Raw genomic sequence first — 25,533 nt, 5'->3', positions numbered from 1 at the left:
CTACAAATAGTAAAGCACCCTTTGCTGGCTCTAACAGCTGCTCAATCAGTTTGATGCCTGTTCTTAGTAGACTGGAGAGAAATGTGTTTGACCAAATACAATGCTATTCTTCAGAGAACAACTTAACTACTGACATTCAGCATGCATACAGAGAAGACACTCAATTTGCACTGACTCAGATGACTGATGATTGGTTAAAAGAAATGGATAATAAGATGATAGCTGGAGCAGTATTGTTAGATTTCAGTGCAGCCTTTGATGTTATGGATCATAAATTGTTATTGAAAAAACTCTTGCTATGGCTTTACATCACCTGCCATCACATGGTTGGAGAGTTATTTATCCAATAGAACCCAGAGAGTATTCTTCAATGGAAGCTTCTCTAACATCAGATATGTACAGTGCYGTGTCCCTCAGGGAAGTTGCCTTGGGCCGTTACTCTTCTCTATTTTTACAAATGATTTGCCACTGGTCATACACAAAGCTAGAATTACTATGTATGCGGATGATTCCACATTACATGTAAGCACCCAAAGCCAATAAGCTCACTGAAATTCTAAATAAGGAGTTACAGTCAGTATCAGAATGGGTGATTAATAATAAACTGGTCTTAAAAACATCTAAAACTAAAAGCCTTGTATTTGGTTTAAAACGTTCTGTAAGACGTAAACCTCAACTGGAGTTGTGCATAAAGGGTGTGAACATTGAGCAAGTTGAGGAAGCTAGATCCTAGTTATAACATTGGATGGTCAATTATCATGGTCAAGTCATATTGACAAAGTTGTTGTGAAGGTGGGGAGGGGTATATCTGTTATAAAAAGATCTTCTATGTTTTTGACACAAAGATCAACTGCACTAGTTGTTCAGGCACTGGTCTTGTCCCATCTTGATTACTGTCCGGTAATATGGTCAAATGCAACAAAGAAAGACCTAGCAAAGCTGCAGCTGGCTCAAAACAGAGAAGCACGCCTTGCTCTTAACTACACATACAGAACTAACATCAACAACATGCATGCCAGTCTTCCCTGGTTGAAGGCTGATGAGAGATGAACTGCTTCTCTTCTAGTTTTTATGAAAAATATTACTGTGATAAAAATTCCTGATTGTCTGCATAATCAAATTACATACAGCTCAGACACCTACACATACCCCACAAGACATTCCACCAGGGGTCTCTTCTCAGTCCCAAGTCCAAAACAAATTTACGGCAACACACAGTATTATACAGAGCCGTGATCGCATTGAAATCCCTTCCATCTCTTATTACTAAAGTAAAAAGCTAAATTCTAAAACAACATCTAATGGCACGATAGGGACTGTGAAATGACTCACACACAAACACACGCACACATAAACACAATCTAACACACACACAATCTACACACACATTATTCTTTAATTGTATTGATTGTATTTCATTGTATTTTAAATTTGTGTGACTGTTCTTGTCTGTCAGTTTATCAGTGTTTTGTTACTTGTCCTGTTTTATGTTTTTGTGTGGACCCCAGGAAGAATAGCTGCTGCTTCTGCAAGAGCTAATGGGATCCAAATAAATGAATAAAAACAATAAAACATAAAAACTGTTTCAAGTGAGAATTATGAATGTCTGATGCTGAAAAAGAAAGGAAATTATTGCCCACTTCACCCATGTTATATTTTTGCAAAAAAGTATTGTGTACTTACAGTAGTTAGCTACACCGCTACATCTCAAAAAAGTCATTCAATACTGAAAACACTACCTAGATTCAAATTTAGTTCAACTACCACCAAGCTACTGCAAAATGAGGTTCACTACCCTGTCACACTTTATTTGGATAGTCTGGATAGTCCATCTGTAGATGAGAAACTGCTTGCTAAGGTTATGGTTAGGTTTAGAATAAGAGTTAGGGTAAGGGTTATTGCTTGGGCTAGGGTTATTAAGTTTAGGGTTAGGATAAGGATTCAGTTTGGGGTTAGGGCTAGGCTTAGCAGATAGTTGAAATGTTACGGATAGTCTGAAGAGCATCTACAGATCGACTATAAAGTGTTACCCACTACCCACTACTTGAAAAAATGAAAACAAAGGATATGTGAGTGAAAGATAAATGGTTTATTTTTTTTGTATAGATTGAAGACATGAACAACAATAACAGCAGAGATCTCTCAATACCATCATGAAACCATGAATCATTTGGAGCTCACACATTTAGGCTCTGATTCATAGTAAATATGTAGCCTATGATTCACTGTGAATTCAGTCGAAGTCACCCCCTCCCCTACCTCTACCTGTATCATAAGGCACAGAACTCACAATGTCCCACCCCATACCCCACACCCCCAAGGAAAAGTTTAGCCCATACCTCTGTCGAAACTGTATGACGAATAGAAACACAGTGAGGTGAGGGATGGATTTGGAAAGCCGGTAAAGAACGTGTAATATTGACCTGTAATGGAGGAACGTGATTTGTGGAAGGAATGAGGAATGTCGGGAAAGAGATGGGTTAGGGTTGCACAACATCCACATATTACCTTCCCACAAAGTTATACACTACACACGACACACGAAACTACTACATTATTTGAATAATCTGTGTAGTGATAGGGCAAAAAACAGGACCGAGTGTGGGAAACCCTGGACTCTACCCTAATGCAAAATATGCCTTATACTTTTAACTTCTAACACACGGTGGCAGTCCTTGCCGGTACCAACCCCATTGACGTCGGTTTCCACTAGATAGCACAGTCACAAAGTCGAAATTAGCTATATCGTAAAAATAATTGAAAACATGCTTTTCGGTCTTAATTTAAGGTTAGGGTTGTGTATACGGTTAGCAGTGTGGTTATGGTAAAGGCTAGGTCTAAAATCACATTTTAAGATGATACATTGTAGAAATAGGCGGAGTTTCTGACTTTGTGGCTGTGGTAGTTCTTAATATCTCAGTAGTGGTAACTAGTGACGACCGTTGATGTCAACCGTAAAATAGCTGGAGGTGGGGCACCAGTGTGTGGTGGATGTACAATGTATCCAATGGAAAACGACAACATGGATTCAAAATCAAGCAGTGACCCAATCATTATTGAGTAAATCTAAAGCTCGCCTTAGTATCAACCCCTCTCTTCTCGCTTCCCCTGAACAACACGGCCCTTTTTAAGTTCAGTGGGGGAAGAGAAAGGGGGACTCTGAAATACGAAGACAAAAAGACACAAAACAGACCTGAAAGGGCACTGTCTTCTACACGGGAAGACTATTGTCAAATCAAAGGTTGATTATATGTTAACATTTCGTATTTGGATCATTCATTGTTGGCTAGCTATAACTAAAGCGGGTAGCTTGGTTTGTTAGCTAACTAACATCGGCTACCTAGCTTGAACTAACTAGCTAGCTAACCCATTTAGCCAGCTAGCTACAACACGGAAGGGAAAGTAAAGCCAAATGACATTTTTCCCCCTCAATTTGACATAACAATATATAAGCTGCCTAGTTGTTTGTTTAACTTGATCGGTACTTGTTTTTTTGTCTCATCGAAGAAGCAACACGAAACGAAGGTCTTGACTGCCTGAACCACGACAAAAAAATAAGTAAAATGGCGGAGCCGGACAAATTAAACATCGACTCCATAATACAGCGTCTTCTGGAAGGTGAGGATTTGCACTTAACTAGGAATCAAGCTACTTAATTTGATTAATTACGAATCAGTTGCTATTTGGATTTTTGTATTTTCAAAGAAGCGTCGGAATTCTAACGATGTCTGGTGTATGTTAGCGTAGTTAGCAGGCTTAACGTCAAGTTAGCTGTTCTCTTTGAAAAGGATGTGTCCGGGTTAGAGCGAGCGATAACGTTACCTAGATCTACGAACTAGTAGGGCAAATGAGAGATGGCTGGCTTGCTGCTTCAATCTTTGTCACTCGGCCTGAAGTGCCCATTTTGTTGTAATATTGGTATTAATGGTAAATCATTATTAAGATGACAAACACGTCTATTTTACGATGGTGCTGTGTTAGTTAACTAACTCTAGCTAGCTACTGTAACGTTAAAAATGTTCAGTGGTCTGTCTGGTGTATGCTGTTAGAAAAATTAATGCAAAGCTAGCCAGTAACGTCGGTTAGTAGGTTTTGTTTACCATTAATTTCTGTTTCCTGCATCAAATCGTTCCATAATGTCGTGTTTTTGTTTGCCAGTATTTAACTAGCTATGTCTGACACACACCGGTTATACTGTAGCCTAGGCAGACGATAGTACATGGGCGCTAGATCTGTACTATCGTCTATGTTGGATGTGCATTCCCGGTAATACACTAGTGTCCCCCTATGGATCGGCTTGTACATAAAACATCCTCCATTCAAGGGAAATATGCTTACTTTATTTTTTTGAAACCAAATTTCCCACCACAATTGTTTATATTTTTGCACAATCTAATATGTTGCACACCATGTTCAACCAAGAATGTGCAATATCCTAAATTGTTCGAAAAGTCTAATTGTTTCATAAAGAAAGTATGCATTTTTTCAGTTTTTTTAATGCCCTTTAATTAAAGCTAGTTAAGGAGGAAAATGGTACATTTGCAGCCTGAATGGAGGGTGCTGTATATAGGAGCAGGCCCATTGCAATTCATGCCTGGATGAGGGAGAAGCGTACTTAAGCATGTTTTTCAGGGCTGCGGATGCAATTATCATGTGCTGAAAGCGTGCTTGCTGAAGTAATAACTTGCTTTTATTTTTAAAATGCAAGCTACAGTAGGTTTAGCCATATCATTAGTGGTTGGTTACACAGAGTGAAGGGCACCAATGGGTCACACTGGCTGTCATTCGGTGCAACTGTTTCCACCATGATACGTACTATTGTGAGACTCCAAATTCCATGGACAGGAAACATCAGTGCCCTGGTTTTAGACTCTTATCTGTCTAAAGAAGGCCAATGTCCTTTACTACATTATAAAGTAAAGGGAATATCCAGATTTGGGTTTGTTTTTCTTTGGCCAAGTAGCTTATAGCAGGGCTGAAAGTTGTGCATACTGTAAACAGGTGGAAACATTATGGCACATTACATTCTCTGCAATCGCAGTAGATTTGTAATGTAATGATGCAATGAAGTGTTGCTGCCCTCCCTCTCCTTGCCCCAACCTGGGCTTGAACCAAGGACCCTCTGAACACCGCCAACTGTCACCCAAGAAGCATCATTACCTATAGCTCCACAAAAGCAGTGTCCCTTCATGTGCTAGGGAAACAACTACTTCAAGCTCTGAGCCAGCACTAGTTAGCAGTGCTGGCTAGTAGTAATTGAACACTATTAGCCCGCACCGCTAACTAGCTAGGTATTTCACAATGGCTACCGAAGCATGAATAGTAGAAATATGGGCAGACTTGGGGAATGTGAGGGACAGTGTTGTTTGCAAGTAGCTAATGTCTTTCTTTCTCTTGGGTTTTTACTTTGAACACGTCTTTTGTTGTGGGCAGCTTATGGATGTATTGATGGATTAAAACGATTCCGCTATCCGTGTTTCTGTTTGTGACCACCACACCACTCTTGGAGTATTGTGGAGGTTAATGACTGTTGAATAATATGTAGGTGTTAGTGTTTGATGCATGGGAGAAGCTGTCTATACCACACAGGTTTGCCTACCCTCAGTCCTGGCCACTCCTGAGATTTATGATGGCTTCTATAGTAACAGATATGAGCCTTGGGGACTGTGTGTGTACATGGGGGGGGGGGGCAGAAGCAAACTTATGATCTGTATGATAAATGTTGCCTAATGGGAGACCTGAGGCTGTCAGACCAACATAAGCCCCTCCAGCTACTAAATCTGCAGGGGCCTTCCGCTGTAATGAGCACAGTGGCTGAGCCAGACATGAGCTTCTGCTGGCCTGGGAACAGTTCAGAAAACAGGAAGTGGGGCATTCTGCTGCTCTTGGAACTTGTCTAGTTAGATTTAAAAAATGTCTCTCTCCAAGTCTGGTCTAACTGGTTTAAAAGTCACGTCAGGTGTTCAAACCCCTGGATCTGCTATTTTGTTCTTCCCTTTCAGAAATCTATTGATCTAGATGAATACAGATTATTACTGTATCAATTTATAGGCAATCGTTTATTTCTGTTTTGACAATTATTGACTGTAATGGTACTGCAGTTAACCTAGACATTTTCACATGTCTGTTTTCTCAGTGTTATCGCTCCTCTACATCATGGTAATCGTGGTGCATCATGTTGTAGGGCTCCACCACAGATAGAACAATAATCCAGACATTTCATCGGATGTATAAGTGTGAAGCATCCGATTGACACTTCCACTCACTACCTAATATGGCGATGAGAGAAAGCCCAGTGGCCGGCAGTGAGACAAGATGGATTTTTGCCGACATTGTGATCATTTTCTCCTCGATGAAACATTTGACCTCAACAGTTTTCTGTTCTCAAAGCTAGAATCCGTTATGAAGAGTGGACTAAGTTTTGGAGATTTTACCCTTTGTCAAAGTAAAACAATTAAAATGTTGTTTAGAAGGAGTGCAAGGGCAAATTGAGTTATTGCACACACACTTCAGAGTAGGTGTTCCTTAGCGTCCCACATATACCAGAGAAGTTAACGTCCCACTTGGCCAAAAGCCAGTAAAAATGCAGAGCGCCAAATTCAAATAAATTACTATAAAAATCAAACTTTCATGAAATCACACATGAAAGACACCAAATTAGAGCTACACTCGTTGTGAATCCAGCCAACATGTCTGATTTCAAAAGGATTTACGGCGAAAGCACACCAAAAGATTACGTTAGGTCAATACATAGCCACAGAAAAACATAGCCATTTTCCCAGCCAAAGATAGGAGTCACAAAAAGCAGAAATAGAGAAAATTAATCACTAACCTTTGATCTTCATTAGATGACACTCATAGGACATCATGTTACACAATACATGTGTGTTTTGTTCGATAATGTGCATATTTATATCCAAAAATCTCAATTTACATTGGCGCCATGTTCAGAAATGCCTCCAAAATATCTGGAGAAATTGCAGAGAGCCACATGAAATAACAGAAATACTCATCATAAACTTTGAATGATACATGTTTTACATAGAATTAAAGATACACTTGTTCTTAATGCAACCGCTGTGTCAGATTTCAAAAACACTTTACGGAAAAAGCAAACCATGCAATAATCTGAGACGGCGCTCAGATATAAACAACATTTCTCCGCCATGTTGGAGTCAACAGAAATACGAAATTACATCATAAATATTCCCTTACCTTTGATCTTCATCAGAATGCACTCCCAGGAATCATAGTTCCACAATAAATTGTTGTTTTGTTCGATAATGTCCGTTATTTATGTCCAAGTAGCTACTTCTGTTAGCATGTATAGTACACATATCCAAACGCTCGCGCAGATCCAGGTGAACGTCAGACGAAAACTTCAAAAAGTTATATTACAGGTCGAATAAACTTGTCAAACTAAGTAGAGAATCAATCTTTAGGATGTTGTTATCATAAATATTCAATAATGTTCCAACCGGAGAATTCCTTTGTGTCTATAGAAGTAATGGAACGCAAGTCGATATCATGTGGAATGCGCGTGACCAGGAACTGGCACTCTGCCAGACCACTAACTAAAACAGCTCCCATCCGGCCCTACATCACAGTAGAAGCTTCATTCAACGTTCTACAGACTGTTGACATCTAGTGGAAGGCGTAGGAAGTGCAATCAGACCCATATCCCACTGGGATTTCAATAGGCGATGAGTTGAAAATCGACCAGCCTCAGAATTCTCACTTCCTGTTTGGATTTTTTCTCAGGTTTTTGTCTGCCATATGAGTTCTGTTATACTCACAGACATCATTCAAACAGTTTTAGAAACTTCAGAGTGTTTCATATCCAATAGTAATAATAATATGCATATATTAGCATCTGGGACAGAGTAGGAGGCAGTTCACTTTGGGCATGCTATTCATCCAAAGTGAAAATGCTGCCCCCTATCCTAGAGAAGTTAACAGAAATATGCAAATACATGCTAGAACACGCCAATAGGACCTCTCTAGCTCTTGCTTGGCTCTGCCCACTCCTTGCTTGTTTTGCCCACTATGACTCATTTGTTCCTGTTGGAAACGCCAGGCTGTGGTCTATCTTGGGTTAGTTATAAAACATCTTTGGCTCCACCATATTGTCTGTCTCCAACTGTTTGAACAACATACTATCCTGTCCACTTTGTTGTTTCCCACAATGAAATCAGGTATGGGGACTGTGGATCGGTCTCTGTTCGTACGTTAGTAAAAATGCCATCTCAGACAGCACTGGCCCGAGTTTGATGAAACTTGGGTGAACGATGACACTGATTGGCCCAAGGCAGGAGCTATAGTAATTAACTGAAATGTGTGAGTCACATCAGAGAGGAAGAGGTGAAGCTAGAGGGATAGCTGGGCCCAAAGTCTGTCTTCTCCAGCAGATGTTGTTTTTATATTTTTCGAGGTGTTTTTGTATGGAGGTTAATGCTTTATCTTGGCCAGGTCGCAGTTGTAAATGAGAACATGTTCTCAACTAGCTTACCTGGTTAAATAAAGGTGAAATATATATATATATATATATATATTTTTTTAATGGGTGTTGAATTTGGTTAACAAACAATGGAATGGCTTATTTGCTACTTAATTGATCAAATAGAAGTTTCATAATGTTTTAGTTGTTAATTTTTATGCTCATTGCCCATTTAAAAACAGGCTAGACAGCTAGTAGACTAGACAGGGTCTGCTCTGTGCTACATTTTGGGAGTTGAGACATAAAAAGGGTATCGTTGGAAAGGTTCACTTTTCTATTACAGTAAAATGTCTCGAATGTGTTTCGGTGTCCATATGAATGATTCTGTTGTACCAAACCTCAAATGCAAATAGCCAGTTGAAACTGCTTGTTGTCATAGAGAAAGAAGTAGTCTATCAACTTTGTTGTTGTGAGTGGCAGGGGGAGGGGCTTGGTGTTTGTGAATGGGAAGGTGCACACAGCACTGGAGTAAAAAGACAAGCAGACATAAACGCTCATAAAAACGGGAGAACGTTATTCTTGAGATGCATGTGTTTGGAATTTCGCACTAAAATGCACATTCAAATGAATTAGATATATCGCTCAGCCCTAGCCCCTTCTGACTTTGACTGTGGCTCTTGATGGCTGGAAGAGTGTTGTGGAAACCGTGGTCTACTCTGTCCATGATAAGGTTGTCTGACAAGTTCAGAAAAAAACCAAAACAAACAGCTGTACTGGCAGGATATAGCGAACCTTTTTTTCTCTTGCGGTGTGGCAACTCATTACAAGGCAGAGTGTTTGCCTCTGTCGTGAGAGTTGTCATAATTAGCCTAACACATCATGTATAGCATTTTCTAAATTAGTTTTTAAGTCTTGGCCAGTCCATAAACCATCACCTGTGGCTTTTTGTCCTTCCAATCCTGCTGTATTTCTTTGATGTAGAGACAGGCCAAGGTAACTGCCTTCTGGTTGCTTAATCACTCGTTTGTCAGAGAATGGTGACTGACCACCATCGACATTTAGCTGCACCATGTACACCTTAACTTCTTCGGGGTAGGGGGCAGCATTTTCACTTTTGGATAAATAGCATGCCAAAATTCAACTGCCTGCTACTCATCCCCATAATATAAGATATACATATTATTAGTAGATTTGGATAGAAAACACTCTGAAGTTTCTAAAAAGGTTTGAATCATGTCTGTGAGTATAACATAACTTATGTAGCAGGCAAAACCCCGAGGACAAACCATTCAGAAATTATTTTTTTGAGGTCACTGTCTTTTCAATGAGTTTTCATTGGGACACCAGATTTCTAAGGGACTTGTTTGCAGTTCCTACTGCTTCCACTGGATGTCACCAGTCTTTGGAAATTGGTTGAGGTTATTCCTTTGTGTAATGAAGAAGTACGGCAATCGTAAATGAGGTTCACTTGAAGTAAATTGTTTGAGAGAGGCACATTACCAAAAAAGTTGCGTCAGTTTGTTTTCTTTTTGTATTGAACACAGATCATCCCGTCTTCAAATTGATCGATTATTAACGTTTAAAAATACCTAACGTTGTATTACAAAAGTAGTTTGAAATGTTTTGGTAAAGTTTACATGTAACTTTCGATATATTTTGTAGTGATGTTGCGCAAGTTGAAAGCTGTGTTTTTCTGGATGAAACGAAATTGACATTTTGGATATATATCGACGGAATTAATCGAACAAAAGGACCATTTGTGATGTTTATGGGACATATTGGAGTGCCAACAAAATAATTCTGTCAAAGGTAAGGCATGAATTATATTTTTATTTCTGCGTTTTGTGTCGTGCCTGCAGTGTTGAAATATGCTACTCTCTTTGTTTACTGTTGTGCTATCATCAGATAATAGCATCTTATGCTTTCGCCGAAAAGCCTTTTTGAAATCTGACATGTTGGCTGGATTCACAACGAGTGTAGCTTTAATTTGGTATCTTACATGTGTGATTTAATGAAAGTTTGATTTTTATATAATTTTATTTGAATTTGGCGCTCTGTATTTTCCCTGGTTATTGGCCAAGTGGGACGATTGCGTCCCACCTACCCCAGAGAGGTTAAAACCTCTTGGCGCACGGATCCCTTTAGCAGGATCATTTTCATCAACAACCGCTGAATTGCAGAGCGCCAAATTCCCCAAAAATTACTAAATATTTAATTTCATGAAATCACAAGTGCAATACAGCAAAACACAGTTTAGCTTGTTGTTAATCCACATGTCGTGTCAGATTTTGAAAATATGCTTTACAGCGAAAGCAATCCAAGCGTTTTTGAGTTTATCGATCACTAGACAAAACATTACAAACACCTAGCAGCAATGTAGATTGGTCACGAAAGTCAGAAAAGCAATAAAATTAATCGCTTACCTTTGATCTTTGGATGTTTGCACTCACGAGACTCCCAGTTACACAATAAATGTTCCTTAGACGAAAATTCCAAATAGTATCCGTAAAGTTCGTAGAAACATGTCAAACGTTTTTATAATCAATCCTCAGGTTGTTTTTAACATAAATAATCGATAATATTTCAACCGGACGGTAAACTATTCAATACAATAGAGAAAGAAAATGTTGAGCTACCACTTTCGCGCGCAAGAACTAATCAAAGGACACCTGGCTATCCACTGACACGATTTCATAAATCTCGCAAATTTTTCAGAATAAAAGCTTGAAACTATGTCTAAAGCCTGTTCACAACCTGTGGAAGCCATTGGAAAAGGAATCTGGTTGATATCCCTTTAAATGGAGGATAGGCAGGCAATGGAACAGGGATTTTTCAAAATAAGAGGCACTTCCGGGTTGGATTTCCTCAGGTTTTCGCCTGCAAAATCAGTTCTGTTATACACACAGACAATATTTTGACAGTTTTGGAAACTTTAGAGTGTTTTCTATCCTAATCTGTCAATTATATGCATATTCTAGCATCTGGGCCTGAGAAATAGGCCGTTTACATTGGGAACGTTATTTTTCCAAACATAAAAATTCTGCCTCCAGCGTCAAGAAGTTTTAACACATGGGCCAGCCTGGTGACAATGTTTGCAAACCAGGTAAATGCGGTGACGGTGTGACTAGTTTCAATGGTATTAACCATCAGCCTCCTGACCTGTACATCTGAACGGTCAGTCCAGGCCGCTACTACCACCTCCTGTCACCATCTATGAGGATGTCCATATCAGCCATGGACATATCAGGTGGGGAATCTGAAGCCAGCCAACTGTTGATTCCCAACGGCTTTCCTATTGTGCTTGTCCAACTTTTTCTTTTCTATCCCGTGACCAGCAAAGCGGAAAGCCCTTTGTCTGCCCCCTCCCCATCCCCCARGCCCCTGCTCTAAGCACACTGTTGCCATTGGCCATGTGGCTAATTTAAGAGTAAGCTCTGTCATGGCTTAGCCCACCCTAATCCAGGTTTAAAGTGACAAGCAGCACTACCCTATTTATACCCACATTTCACTCTTTTAGGCCAAGGCCTGTGTTGCTGCCCTAACATGACACTGCTCATTTAGATCTATTGCTGAGGTCCTACCTGGAAGTCCTCGTCCGTTTCCATCCTCCATTTTCAGAACAAATGTGTGTGCCCCTCTCCCAACTGCCTGTGATTTTATTATGGCAGAATATATTTTTGTGAAAGCACTACACTGAAACAAAAATATAAATGCAACATGTAACAATTTCTAAGATTTTACTGGTTACAGTTCAAATAAGGAAATCGGTCAATTGAAATAAATTCATTAGGCAATAATCTATGGAATTCACATGACTAGGAATACACATGCATCTGTTGGTCACAAATACCTTATAAAAAAGGTAGGGGCATGGTCAGAAAACCATGCAGTATCTTGTGTGACACATCTCCTTCGCATAGTTGGGCGGCAGGTAGCTTAGTGGTTAGAGCTTTGGGCCAGTAACTGAAAGGTTGCTGGTTCGAATCCCCAAGCCGAATGTTGCCCACTCCTTTTCAATGGCCGTGTGAAGTTGCTGGATATTAGCGGGAACTGGAACACGCTGTCGTACACGTCGATCTAGAGCAGGGTGTCAAAGTCAAATGGACGGAGGGCCAAATAAAAAATTTAGCTACAAGCCGAGGGCCGGACTGTCGAATGTTCATTGAAAATTTTTTAAATGACGCATATAGTCTAGTGAACCTAATTGAACCTACTGAAAACCTAACAAATATATTCCAATATGATCAGATAAATAAAGCAATATATTTCTTATGGCTCTGTCAGTAATCTTTAATTTTCAACAGACACAAAAGACAAAATTCCTTTATATAAAAATCCCCATAACATGAACATTAAATGAAAGAAACCGGTATTCAAGGCACCATCAGTAGCCTATATTTTCTATTTAGCAAAAGTGGGCTAAATTTACTTCAAAAGAAAAAAACAATAATAGCAATTTTCTATCATCCACTCAACTGAAATATTTTTAAAATATAATTGGATTGAAATACAATAAAATAAAGTGCAAAAATCTATTAATCAAAACAACACTTTGTTTAAGGAGAAGTAACATGCAGTGAAAACAAATATTAAACTTTAACTTTTAAACTTGAACTGAGTAAAAACTCTAAATATGTGATTGCACAGTAATGTTCACTTGTTGAGTTGAGGGTGATACTTGGTGGTGTCCCATCTTTTCCACAAGTTCATCAATGTTCGGGGTAAGGCTCTGAGATGAGGAAATCCTCAGAATTGAGTGGAGTGTTCAGCAGGTAAGTCGACTTCTGTGTGATGTTTTTCAGGTTCATCAAAGAAAACATTGTTCACACAGGTATGTGCTGCCAAACATAGACAACGTTTGAGCAGCCTGGATGCGCAGCTGGGGCATTGTGTCGGGAGGAAACGGGCGAACTCCGCAGCACCCACTGCCGCATATTTGCCTCAGTGCATCATTGCATTGGAGGTCAATCAACTCCATTTTGAGGTTTGGTGGTGAGCTTTCCACGTCAACAGCAAATGGGTTACCGAGCAGTTCCAACCTGCTTTTTTGTGCTTCAAAGTCAGCAAATCGGCGTCGAAAGTCAGCGGCAAGCATACCTATTTTATCAGCCAACTGTGCGCTCGGGAACGCACTGGTAGAGAGCTTCTCTTTCATGGTCTGGCAGCTGGAAAGTGGCTCAAATTTTCTTTCCGCATCTGCGTCTCCCACAGAGTCAGTTTGGTTTTAAATGCCTTCACTGTACTGTACATATCAGAGATGACATGATCCCGACCCTGCAGCTGCAAGTTCATTGCATTCAGATGACTCGTAATGTCACACAGAAAAGCCATTTCACACAGAAACATTTCGTCTCGGAGTTGTGTTGTGTCTTTCCCTTTGCTGTCCAAGAACAGACAAATCTCCTCACGAAGCTCGAAACATCTTTGAAGCACCTTTCCCTGGCTTAGCCATCGCACCCTCGTGTGATAAGGCAAATCACCATGCTCCGTTTCTAACTCCGTCAGAAATGCCTTGAACTGGCGGTGATTCAAACCTTTGCTCTGATAAAGTTAACTGTGCGCGTGATGATGCTCATTACATGCTCCATTTTCAAGGCTTTACCGCACAACGCTTCCTGGTGTATGATACAATGATAAGCTGTCAGCTCACCTGTCGCGTTTTCTCTTGCATCTTTTCCCGTATCTTCGCCACCAGTCCGCTCCTGTGTCCACACATCGCAGGTGCTCCGTCGGTTGTCAAACCCACGAGTGTTTCCCAAGGCAGCTCCATCTCATTTACACATCTTGACACCTCTTCATACAAATCATGCCCCGGTATTTGCATGCATAGACGTAAAGCCAAAAACTCCTCTGTCACGCTTAGCTGGAGTCCACTCCGCGGATGAAAATTGACAACTGGGCAATGTCAGAAATGTCGGTGCGCCTCATCCACAGCCAAGGAATATGCAATGAAATCTTTCCCTTTTTCACAAGCTGCTCTTTTAGATTGATGGACAACTGGTCTACTCTCTCGGCAATGGTGTTTCTGCTCAGACTCACATTTAAAAAGAGTTGCCTTTTTTCTGGCAAACTTCGTCACAAACTTTAATCATGCAGTTTTTGATGAAATCCCCCTCCGTAAATGGCGCGGGCTGATTTAGCGATCTCTTCTGCCAAAATAAAACTGGCTTGACAGACAGCCTGGCCTTGTGATTTGGCTTTTTTGAACAAGCCTGTCGAGATTTGAGGCCTCGTTTTAATTCCTCTGCCTTTTGTAGCCTTTGTTCCATGTCCAATTTCTTGTTTTGTCCGCGTGTTTCGTTTCATAATGTCGTCTCAGATTATACTCTTTCAGTACCGCCACACTTTCTCCACACAGAAGACACACAGGTTTTCCAGCTACCTCCGTGAACATAACTCCGACTCCCACCTTGTTTGAAAACCCCCGGTTCTCAGTGTCCACCTTCCGTTTTGCCATTTTTGATGGTATCTGAAAGTTAAATTTTACTGGATGCTGACGACTGCTGTGCCAATAAATATTGAAATGAAGCAGCCTACTGCTCGGTGCGTCACCGTTGCATGTGGGAAATGTAGTATTGGTGCGTGTAAAAGATCTGCGGGCTGCCGGCTTTGCTGCGGTTGCGCGGCCGGTTCTAATAATAAATCAAGATCATCCCAGGGGCCGTAAAAAACCTTCTCGCGGCCGGATGTGGCCGCGGGCCTTGACTCTGACATATGTGATCTAGAGCATCCCAAACATGCTTGATGGGTGAGTGTCTGGTGAGTATGCAGGGTGTGGAAGAACTTGGACATTTTCACCTTCCAGGAATTGTGTACAGATCGTTGCGAGTTGTCAGTACGTCCAACTGGCCTCACAATTTTTCTAAAACAACGTTGGAGGCGGCTATGGTAGAGAAATAAACATTACATTCTCTGGCAACAGCTCTGGTGGACATTCCTGCAGTCAGTATACCAATTGCACGCTCCCTCAACTTGACACATCTGTGGTATTGTGTGATAACTGCGTTTTCTCGTTTGGTATTTGGCAAGGTCAGCAACGTTCAGTTTGAGCTGTCAGAGCTTTGACAAGTGTTCAATTAACCCAGCGTGTGTTTTTGTAAAGAACACTGTCTGCACCCAGCTTGTAAAGTAGAATGTCACTGAAGGGTTTCAGGCTATTTTATTGTTCTGCTCTCTTAAGTGTATCGATACCCCATTTAGCTTCAGCAATTACAGTACCAGGTGCATGATAGAGCACAACAAGTGTCTATGTTGAATATCAGGTTTTCTGTTGATGCTTTGTTGCCATTGCCTTGTCTCCTGTGGATTTTATTTGTTATTTGTTTATTTCACTTTTATTTAACCAGGTAGGCAAGTTGAGAACAAGATCTCATTTACAATTGCGACCTGGCTAAGATAAAGCAAAGCAGTTCGACACATACAACAACAGATTACACATGGAGTAAAACAAACATACAGTCAATAATGCAGTAGAAAAAAAAGTCTATATACAATGTGAGCAAATGAGGTGAGATAAGGAGGTAAAGGCAAAAAAAGGCCATGGTGGCGAAGTAAATACAATATAGCAAGTAAAACACTGGAATGGTAGATTTGCAGTGGAAGAATGTGCAAAGTAGAAATAATGGGTGCAAAGGAGCTAGATAAATAAATACAGTAGGGGAAGAGGTAGTTGTTTGGGCTAAATTATAGATGGGCTGTGTACAGGTGCAGTAATCTGTGAGCTGCTCTGACAGCTGGTGCTTAAAGCTAGTGAGGGAGATAAGTGTTCCAGTTTCAGAGATTTTTGTAGTTCATTCTAGTCATTGGCAGCAGAGAAACTGGAAGGAGAGGGAGATTATCAGTGTCTTCCAAAGGAGGAATTGTTGTGGTTTGGGGTGACCAGAGAGATATACAGTGGGCAAAAAAGTATTTAGTCAGCCACCAATTGTGCAAGTTCTCCCACTTAAAAAGATGAGAGGCCTGTAATTTTCATCATGAGGTACACTTCAACTATGACAGACAAAATGAGAAGAGAAAAATCCAGAAAATCACATTGTAGGATTTTTAATGAATTTATTTGCAAATTATGGTGGTGGCTGACTAAATACTTTTTTCCCCACTGTACCTGCTGCAGCGCGTGCTACAGGTGGGTGCTGCTATGGTGACCAGCGAGCTGAGATAAGGGGGACTTTACCTAGAGGGTCTTGTAGATGACCTGGAGCCAGTGGTTTGGCGACGAGTATGAAGTGAGGCCAGCCAACGAGAGCGTACAGGTCGCAGTGGTGGGTAGTATATGGGGCTTTGGTGACAAAACGGATGGCACTGTGATAGACTGCATCCAATTTATGAGTAAGGTATATGGAGGGTATTTTGTAAATGACAACGCCGAAGTCGAGGATCGGTAGGATGCTCAGTTTTACGAGGGTATGTGTGGCAGCATGAGTGAAGAGGCTTTGTTGCGAAATAGGAAGCCAATCTAGATTTAACTTTGGATTGGAGATGTTTTTATGTGAGTCTGAAGGAGAGTTTAGTCTAACCAGACACCTAGGTATTTGAAGTTGTCCACATATTCTAAGTCAGAAACTGTCCAGAGTATGTTGCTGGACGGGCGGACAGGTGCAGCACGATCGGTTAATAGCATCTATTTAGTTTTACTTGTATTTAAGAGCAGTTGTAGTCCACGGAAGGAGAGTTGTATGACATTGAAGCTCGTCTGTAGGTTGTTAACACAGTCCAAAGAAGGCCAGAAGTATACAGAATGGTGTCGTCTGCTAGAGGTGGATCAGAGACACACCAGCAGCAAAGAGCGACATCATTGATAGTATACAGAGAAGAGAGTCGGCCCAAGAATTGAACCCTGTGGCACCCCCATAGACTGCCAGAGCCCGGACACAGGCCCTCCAATTTGACACACTGAACTCTATCAGAGAAGTAGTTGGTGAACCAGGCGAGGCAATCATTTGAGAAACCAAGGCTATCGAGTCTGCCGATGAGATGTGGTGATTGACAGAGTTGAAAGCCTTGGCCTGGTCAATGAATACGGGCACAGTATTGTTTCTTATCGATGGCGGTTAAGATATCGTTAGGACTTGAGGCTGCTGAGGTGCACCCATGACCAGCTCGAAACCAGATTGCATAGCGTAGAAGGTGCGGTGGGACGAAATGGTCGGTAATCTGTTTGTTGAGGTAGACCTTGTTTGTTGACTTGGCTTTCGAAGACCTTAGAAAGCAGGTAGGATAGATATAGTCTGTAGCAGTTTGGGCAAGAGTGTCCCTCCCTTGAAGAGGGGGATGACCGCAGCTGCTTTCCAATCTTTGGGAATCTCAGATGACACGAGAGGTTGAACAGGCTAGTAATAGGGGTTGCACACTTTCGGCAGATAATTTTAGAAAGAAAAGGTCCAGATTGTCTAGCCTGGCTGATTGTAGGGGTCCAGATTTGCAGCTCTTCAGAACATCAGCTGACTGGATTGGAGGAAGGAAAATGGGAAGGCTTGGGCGAGTTGCTGTGGGGGGGCAGTGCTGTTGACCGGAGGTAGCCAGGTGGAAAGCATGGCCAGCCGTAGAAAAATGCTTATTGAAATTCTCAATTATCGTGGATTTATCTGTGGTGACAGAGTTTCCTATCCTCAGTGCAGTGGGCAGCTGGGAGGAGGTGTTCTTATTCTCCATGGACTTTTTTGAGTTTGTGTTGCAGGAAGCAAATTRCTGCTTGAAAAAGCTAGCCTTGGCTTTTCTAACTACCTGTGTATATTGGTTTCTAACTTCCCTGAAAAGTTGCATATCACGGGGGGCTGTTTGATGCTAATGCAGAACGCCATAGGATGTTTTTGTGTTGGTTAAGCGCAGTCAGGTCTGGAGAGAACCAAGGGCTATATCTGGTCCTGGTTCAAAATGTTTTTAATGGGGCATGCTTATTTAAGATGGTGAGGAAGGCATTTATTTTTTTAAATAACCAGGCGTCCTCTACTGACGGGATGAGGTCAATATCTTTCCAGGATACCTCGGCCAGGTCGATTAGAAAGGCCTGCTCGCTGAAGTGTTTTAGGGAGCGTTTGACAGTGATGAGTGGAGGTGGTTTGACCGCTGACCCATTACGGATGCAGGCAATGAAGCAGTGATCGCTGATATCTTGGTTGAAAACAGCAGAGGTGTATTTAGAGGGCAAGTTGGTTAGAATGATATCTATGAGGGTGCCCGTGTTTACGGCTTTGGGGTGGTACCTGGTAGGTTCATTGATAATTCATTGATAATTTGTGTGAGATTGGATGGTTTATAGAGCGCTGGCATTGGACTTTTCACCTGCACCTAGGGAAGACAGCAGAACGTGCAGGAAAGGGGGTGGAATTGATTCTGACACACAACCCTGATGCGCATTCTTGCACAAGTCCCCCATACATCATGAGTCACTGGAATACACTTACTACATGCTCCGTTATATCCTTGCCTGGAGCTTGTCATGCAAACAGGATTTCTGAATAATACAGTCCTACTGTTGTATTTGTTTGACTATAGATGTGCTGATGCAGTGATCCCTTGCAGCTATAGTGAAGGTTTTAGTTTGGGAGGAGTGTTGAGATTGAAGTAGGAGCCTCATCCAGCTGATCATATTAAACCTGTACTTGACCTGCAGCACCACAAAAGCCTCAAGCTGCCCTGCAAATCATGCCAACATACTTAAGAGTATTCCCTGCTCCAGGGCTACGATGGTGCGCTAACTACATTAAACATATGACCAATTTGTGGCTCCAGTAGAGCTGATCACCTGTCTGTGTTGATCATTGAACACTTATCATATCAGTTGCACTGTGGATTTGCACCTCTGCTTGATGAACACTTAACCCACCCTGTGGCTGTGTAAGTGTTTTCCTTTTCCTGGTAGAATGTGTGTGAATGTCATAACTAGCTACTATACTCAACAAACATGTAAGATTCTTGAGATCCAGAGCAGAGTTAGGGGACAGCCAGGAGCATGCCTCAGGAAGATGCTCTGCGCAGCACTGTGCATGTGTCCCTTGTGACCTGACCACATCTGACTAGCCTGCTACTACCATCTTGCTACTACCATCTTGCTACTACTAGCCTGCTACTACCATCTTGCTACTACTAGCCTGCTTAGCTCTGCCGTGTGGTCAGAGGCGGCCTAGCAACGTTTGCTGTCAGTTCACAGGCTACCTTATGCTACCAGACTGCATGCGGTGCACTTGTAACCAGAGAGCTCTGAAGTTGGCCATCAATGATATGTTTATTTAATTGTATTTTAGGCCTACTTTGATTTGAAGGGCAGTGTATTTGATCCTTGTTTGAGTCGTACAGTGTGAGATTCGCTGRGTGTMCCTCTTTCCGTTGCASSCTCTCTGTCCTGGTTARATCAGCAGACAGGCAGGRGGTGTGTTRATACGTGCTTCTGGGGCTGGGTGCACACTGCACACATTTGTTCAGACACATAGCCAGGCCTGTACCTTCTGCTGGTGCTCAGTTCAACACGGCCATCATKATCCTCTAGCCTTGAGTGCTCAGAAARAAAGACCCCAACCCCCTCTTCATTTAGGTTTCACGCTCTGTAACCTTGAGATTCACACATCAAATAGTTCATCCTCCTGGCTTGTGCTGTGTGAGCAGATTCACCTTGGCTCTGCAGTATGCTCAGGGTTGTGCTGTCAGCGGGGGCCCGTGATATTGATTGGTTTCTCTGCTCTGGTGTGCTGTGTGTTAGATCTGTGGCTGTGCTATTTGTGTATGTGTTGTTTCCATGGTCTTGGCCTAGCATGTTTGTTCCAATAAGTGCAACGTCAATCCTCACTCTGTTTGCTCTGTCTTTCTCGCTCCTCCAGTTAAGGGCTCTCGGCCAGGCAAGAACGTTCAGCTGACAGAGAACGAGATCCGTGGCCTTTGCCTCAAGTCTCGCGAAATCTTCCTCAGCCAGCCAATCCTGCTCGAGCTTGAGGCACCACTCAAGATCTGTGGTAAGTCATATTGGATAAGTTACGATGGCTGAAATTGGTTTCATAGTAATTAATGTCAGTGTAGCAAAGCAGCTGCGCCTCTCTGACACAACTGATTGTGAAAGCTCCAAGGTTTCACAACACGACTGATTGTCTGATTTACTGTAGAATTCTAATCTCTAATTGCCTTTGCTATCTCAGTCCAACGGCCTGTATACACACACAGATCTAATGTAGTCAGGGAGGGTGTGGTAGTGACTGACTAGCCACCTCTGTGCTGCCCCCTGCAGGTGACGTCCACGGTCAGTACTACGACCTGCTGCGGCTGTTTGAGTACGGAGGCTTCCCCCCGGAGAGCAACTACCTGTTCCTAGGGGACTACGTGGACCGAGGGAAGCAGTCCCTGGAGACCATCTGCTTGCTTCTGGCCTACAAGGTCAAATACCCAGAGAACTTCTTCTTGCTGCGTGGCAACCACGAGTGTGCCTCCATTAACCGTATCTATGGCTTTTATGACGAGTGTAAGTGCCGAGACGAGAAGCTGGAACACATGCTTAACAACAGGAGACCGGAACACACACAGAGTATTAACCATTTAGTAATGCCCCATGCTCTTTGTGGCCCCTGCTCCTCTTTAGGTAAGAGACGGTATAACATCAAGCTGTGGAAGACGTTCACAGACTGCTTCAACTGTTTACCCGTGGCTGCCATTGTAGATGAGAAGATCTTCTGCTGCCATGGAGGTGGGTGGTGTATGCTTGCATGGTCTGAGTGTGTGGGTCTTTCCCCTGTGGGCCTTATCAATAAGCACTTGGTGGCGCCATGATCGTTTGGATTAATCACTCCCCTTAAGTGTTTGTGGTGGAAGATTACTCAAGTGTATACACTATACGTTTGATAAGAGGTGGTAGTTATCAAGGTGTGATTTCAGGTATTATTGTTCTTGGTGGTAGAAGACAGTATCATGGCAGTCATCATTCATTTGTATGGTGATGTAAAGTTTCTGTGTGCTATGGTCTGTCCAGGCCTCTCTCCAGACCTCCAGTCCATGGAGCAGGTGCGCAGAGTGATGCGACCCACAGATGTGCCTGACCAGGGCCTGCTGTGTGACCTGCTGTGGGCCGACCCAGACAAAGATGTCCTGGGCTGGGGCGAGAACGACCGTGGGGTCTCTTTCACATTCGGGGCAGACGTGGTGGCCAAATTTCTGCACAAACACGACATGGACCTTATATGTAGGGCACATCAGGTAATGGCTTAGCTCAGTGGTTTAGAGTTTTGGATGGAGGTTAGGGGCTGGGAAGAGTATTTTGCGGGACACTGTCAGACCAATGGTAGGTTTGGAAGAATAGAGGGATCTTGTTATTAATCAGGGAAATCAGATGATCGAAGGTCATTGCACCTACATAAAATATTGAAGCACTTTTTTAAAGCTGGAATCCTTAATTGGTGACACTGCCATGTCTGTTTGGGATATTACAACAACAAAGAAGTTGCTGTAAACAACAAACCCTATTTTTCCTCTCTGACATCATTGCACGCGTGATATAACAGCAGAATATGTACTGTAATTTTTTTGGTCCATGCTGCCGAAGACGACTCCTCCGTTTCACAACACAAACAACAACAAAGGTGCTGGGGTGAACAGTGGCCCTGTTTCCCCTGATGCGGATTCCATCTTTAAAGCGTGTCATTTTGTGTTTTTACTGGCGATGGAGGTTGTTCATTTAAGATGGTAACTCCTCTGTTTGAAATGTACTGATTGCCCTGCAGTTGTTGGTTATCCACTCCTGGTATTTTTCCTGTTTATTTTTCATTGCGTTCTTACCTCTTTCATTCCTGTCCTCAGGTGGTAGAAGACGGTTACGAGTTCTTTGCAAAGAGACAGCTTGTTACTCTGTTTTCTGCCCCTAACTACTGTGGAGAGTTTGATAATGCCGGTGCCATGATGAGTGTGGATGAGACCCTCATGTGTTCCTTTCAGGTGTGTACTCTGCTTTTCTCTCTGCCCCTTTTCTCTCTCCTTCAGTCTAGATTTTTAAGCTCTGCCAGTCCCCTGTCTTACCTGTTATGTGCTGTAGTGTTCAGTCTGTAGGAGTATATGTATATTTATAGCTGTCTAAAGAAAGCCTCTCTGTTCCTCAGATTCTCAAGCCAGCGGATAAGAAGCTCTACTCTTATGGTGGAGGTGGAGGAATGGGATCTGGACGCCCCGTCACCCCGCCACGGAATTCCGCCAAAGGCGGAAAGGCCAAGAAATAACACCCACTGGACCCCCCTCCCTGAACCAGGCACCCCTGTCGTCCCCCCCCCCACACTCTTTCTCTACCTCCCTACTTTTTCCCTCATCACCAAACAGCAACAAAGCAGACAGTACCTAGGGTTCGGTCCTCTTTTTCTCTGATACTGTTTTTAACTGTTTGAGTGTATGTATGTCTGTGTGTGTGTCTGAGAGGTTTATTGTATTCTGTATGTCCTTCCTTTCCCCTGCTCTGTTCTCCTGTCACTTTGTAGATGAAATTGGTCCTTCCTTTCAGTGATGTAAATGCACACCTGGGGGGGGGGGAAAGGAGCCTTTACTGTTTGTTAGGGCCCTGCACTGTTTTGATGCTCAACACAAGCTTTTGTACATCCTGTTTGAGAGGTGTGTGTGTGTATGGAATGGGGTCAATCTGCATGGTCAGATGGTAACAACGGCACACACCACACACAGAGAGCACAGGTGGATATGTGCAGATGGACCCTTTTAGTTTATGGATTCACAAAGATCAAGAAGCGGACACGTTTATTTTTTTTCTCCCAAAAACCAATGATTTGAAAACGCAATCATGGATGTGAAATAGTTCTGCTTTTCTGTTTCTGTTTTTTTTTTTTTTTGGTAGATGCATAAAAAAAGGTTTGAATCCTTGAGTTTTAGTTTATTTGGAAGCCGATGATTAATAAAGAACCATTTATTTAAAATATTCCATCACACTGTTCACTATGTTCACCTCACCATTGCTTTGTGATTTGTTTATATATTAAATTCCTCTAACCCACATGTCGAACTCATTCCACAAAGGGCTGCGTTTCCGTGGGTTTTTCCTCCACCCTTGTACTTGGTGGATGAATTAAGGTCACTAAATAGTAATGAATTTCAGGGATCCCGAGTGGTGCAGCGGTCTAAGGTACTGCATCTCAGTGCTAGAGGAGTCACTACAGTCCCTGGTTCGATTCCAGGCTGTAACACAACCAGCCGTGAGTGTGAGTCCCATAGGGCGGCGCACAATTGGCCCAGTGTCGTCCGGGTTAGTGTTTGGCCGGGGTAGGCTGTCATTGTAAAGAATTTGTTATTAACCGACTTGCCTAGTTACATTCGGCCCTCCATGCAATGAGTTTGACACCCCTGCTCTACCCCCTTTGTCATTCCCACTTGCTCTTCTCTTGTCTGAACGGTATCGAAAGCTTTGTTTGTTCAGGGTGGGATGTTGGCATAAGTTGCTGGCTCCAAGAAATACCCATTTCCTGCACAGCATTTTGGGGGCTTTTGCTTAGCCATTTTCTATCATCCCCTTTCCTTCAAATGTGTTCTCCTTGCCCCTATRCWTTAAACACGGTCAATGTTCATCTCTCTGGTTCTCCCCACCCCCCCATCTTCCATATTCTGTCTCCCATTTTGCTCAGCAGTTTCCCTCTGGGTTCTGAGTAGTCAAAGAATGTCATACCTCAATTCTCACCCCACTTTGCATCTGCCCCCACCCCTTACTCCGCTCATGTTTTTCTCTTCTCTTTTATATTTAAAGATGTATAACAACTTGCCAGACAGCATTAATGCTCATTTCCTGTGCTGGGTTCTTTCTCACATTTTAGGAGCTAGCGCATATCTGCTTCTAGTGCTCTCTCCTCTCCACTAGGTGGTGCATTTCATACAACACTCACCATTGCGTCATCTCACTGAAGATGGGATCAGGAGTACTGTACATTCAATGCGCCCCCAACAGTGCTGAGTGCGTTCATGGTGCATAGGTGGCAGTATGTTTTTTAAAGAGCACATGGCTCAAGGTTTTTTGGCTTTGTAGTTTATAAAGAAAATTGATCATATTGTGAGACCAAGGAGTGTTGGTTTTAATGACATGTAATGATCTATTGACCAGAGGAAGTGTTATTTGCTGTTATAAGGATATTGAATGCTTGATATACAATATGTTACATGGAAAGGTAATACGCTTGTTTTTAAAAGAGCTGTAATATTAGAGAACATTTTGGGTTGGAAAACCTTTTTGCTGATAAAATAACGGCAGGAGTTTCAAGTTGTCGGAATTGTCAATGGCTTTTTTTCTGACAAGGCTTTAAGACGATGATTCAGAGCTGTAATGTAGACCATCTGCAATTTTTGGAAAATATGCATTTTGGAAACAAACTTTGCTTACATGCTTTAGGCAGTAGGGTAGAGCAATGCCTCAACTTGAAGATAAATTGTTTTGGGAATCATTGCAGGTCTTAGTATTGCTGTCCTGAATGATACTTCACWACTTCCAATTTCACCCGACCCTACTCTGTTCATAGCAGGGTAAACGGTCTGCTTGTAATGTTGGTCAGATCATTAATTTGCTAAAATCATTATTAAGACATCACCAACAATCTACTGTAACTATCGATATCAATCTTATTTATTTTGAACTTTTATTTCAAGGACTAGGGCAATATAGATATTGTGATAATGTAAAACGTTTTTATTTTATTTTAACCAATCAGGGACGTTTTTCCTTAATGCACTGTCGCTGGGGGCAATACAAGGCCACGTTCAGTTGCCAAACGTTGTCGAACGTTGCAGATAGAAATGTCATGAATAGAGCTGATGCGTTCGTATTCTACATGTCAGAGGCGTTTGTTCTACATAGCCCTTTTTCTATCCGAACGTATCAAAACGTTAAGTCCTGCTGAACGCGCCCCAGGCTAGAAAAGCTAAAATATAAATGAATCAAYAACGTTAAATAAAAATAAAATGATGTTTTATTTTTATGTAATTTGTTTTCCAACCAATCACAAATCCTGTCTCTGTTACCGGGTAGAAAATAAAAAATAGTGAATTTGTACTTTGTCTGTTTTTGTCTTAAAGATGATACAATATGGAAGTTTTGCTCGAGTGTTGGCTGTATGGTTCGTATGCATGATGTGCAATATAAACTTTTG

The 25,533-nt window shown here is 42.1% G+C and overlaps 1 protein-coding gene across 2 annotated transcripts; it reads left to right on the top strand.

Moving 5' to 3' along the window:
- The first annotated feature begins 3,105 nt into the window (after positions 1-3,105).
- Positions 3,106-23,167, top strand: ppp1caa (protein phosphatase 1, catalytic subunit, alpha isozyme a). 2 transcript variants are annotated; one of them, XM_024010868.3, is made up of 8 exons: positions 3,106-3,241; positions 3,508-3,618; positions 20,251-20,382; positions 20,652-20,882; positions 21,000-21,104; positions 21,387-21,610; positions 22,211-22,345; positions 22,507-23,167. In XM_024010868.3, exons 2-8 carry the CDS (start codon positions 3,564-3,566, stop codon positions 22,621-22,623), a joined length of 999 nt encoding a protein of 332 aa, XP_023866636.1. In that variant the 5' UTR covers positions 3,106-3,241; positions 3,508-3,563; the 3' UTR covers positions 22,624-23,167. The 2 variants fall into 2 exon arrangements, with proteins under 2 accessions (XP_023866636.1, XP_023866635.1); XM_024010867.2 differs by having other exon boundaries at positions 3,156-3,241; positions 3,511-3,618.
- Positions 23,168-25,533: the final 2,366 nt, after the last annotated feature.

This window comes from Salvelinus sp. IW2-2015, linkage group LG20, assembly GCF_002910315.2.
Source record: "Salvelinus sp. IW2-2015 linkage group LG20, ASM291031v2, whole genome shotgun sequence".
NCBI lineage: Eukaryota > Metazoa > Chordata > Actinopteri > Salmoniformes > Salmonidae > Salvelinus > Salvelinus sp. IW2-2015.
This window is presented reverse-complemented; position numbering and strand designations above follow the sequence as displayed.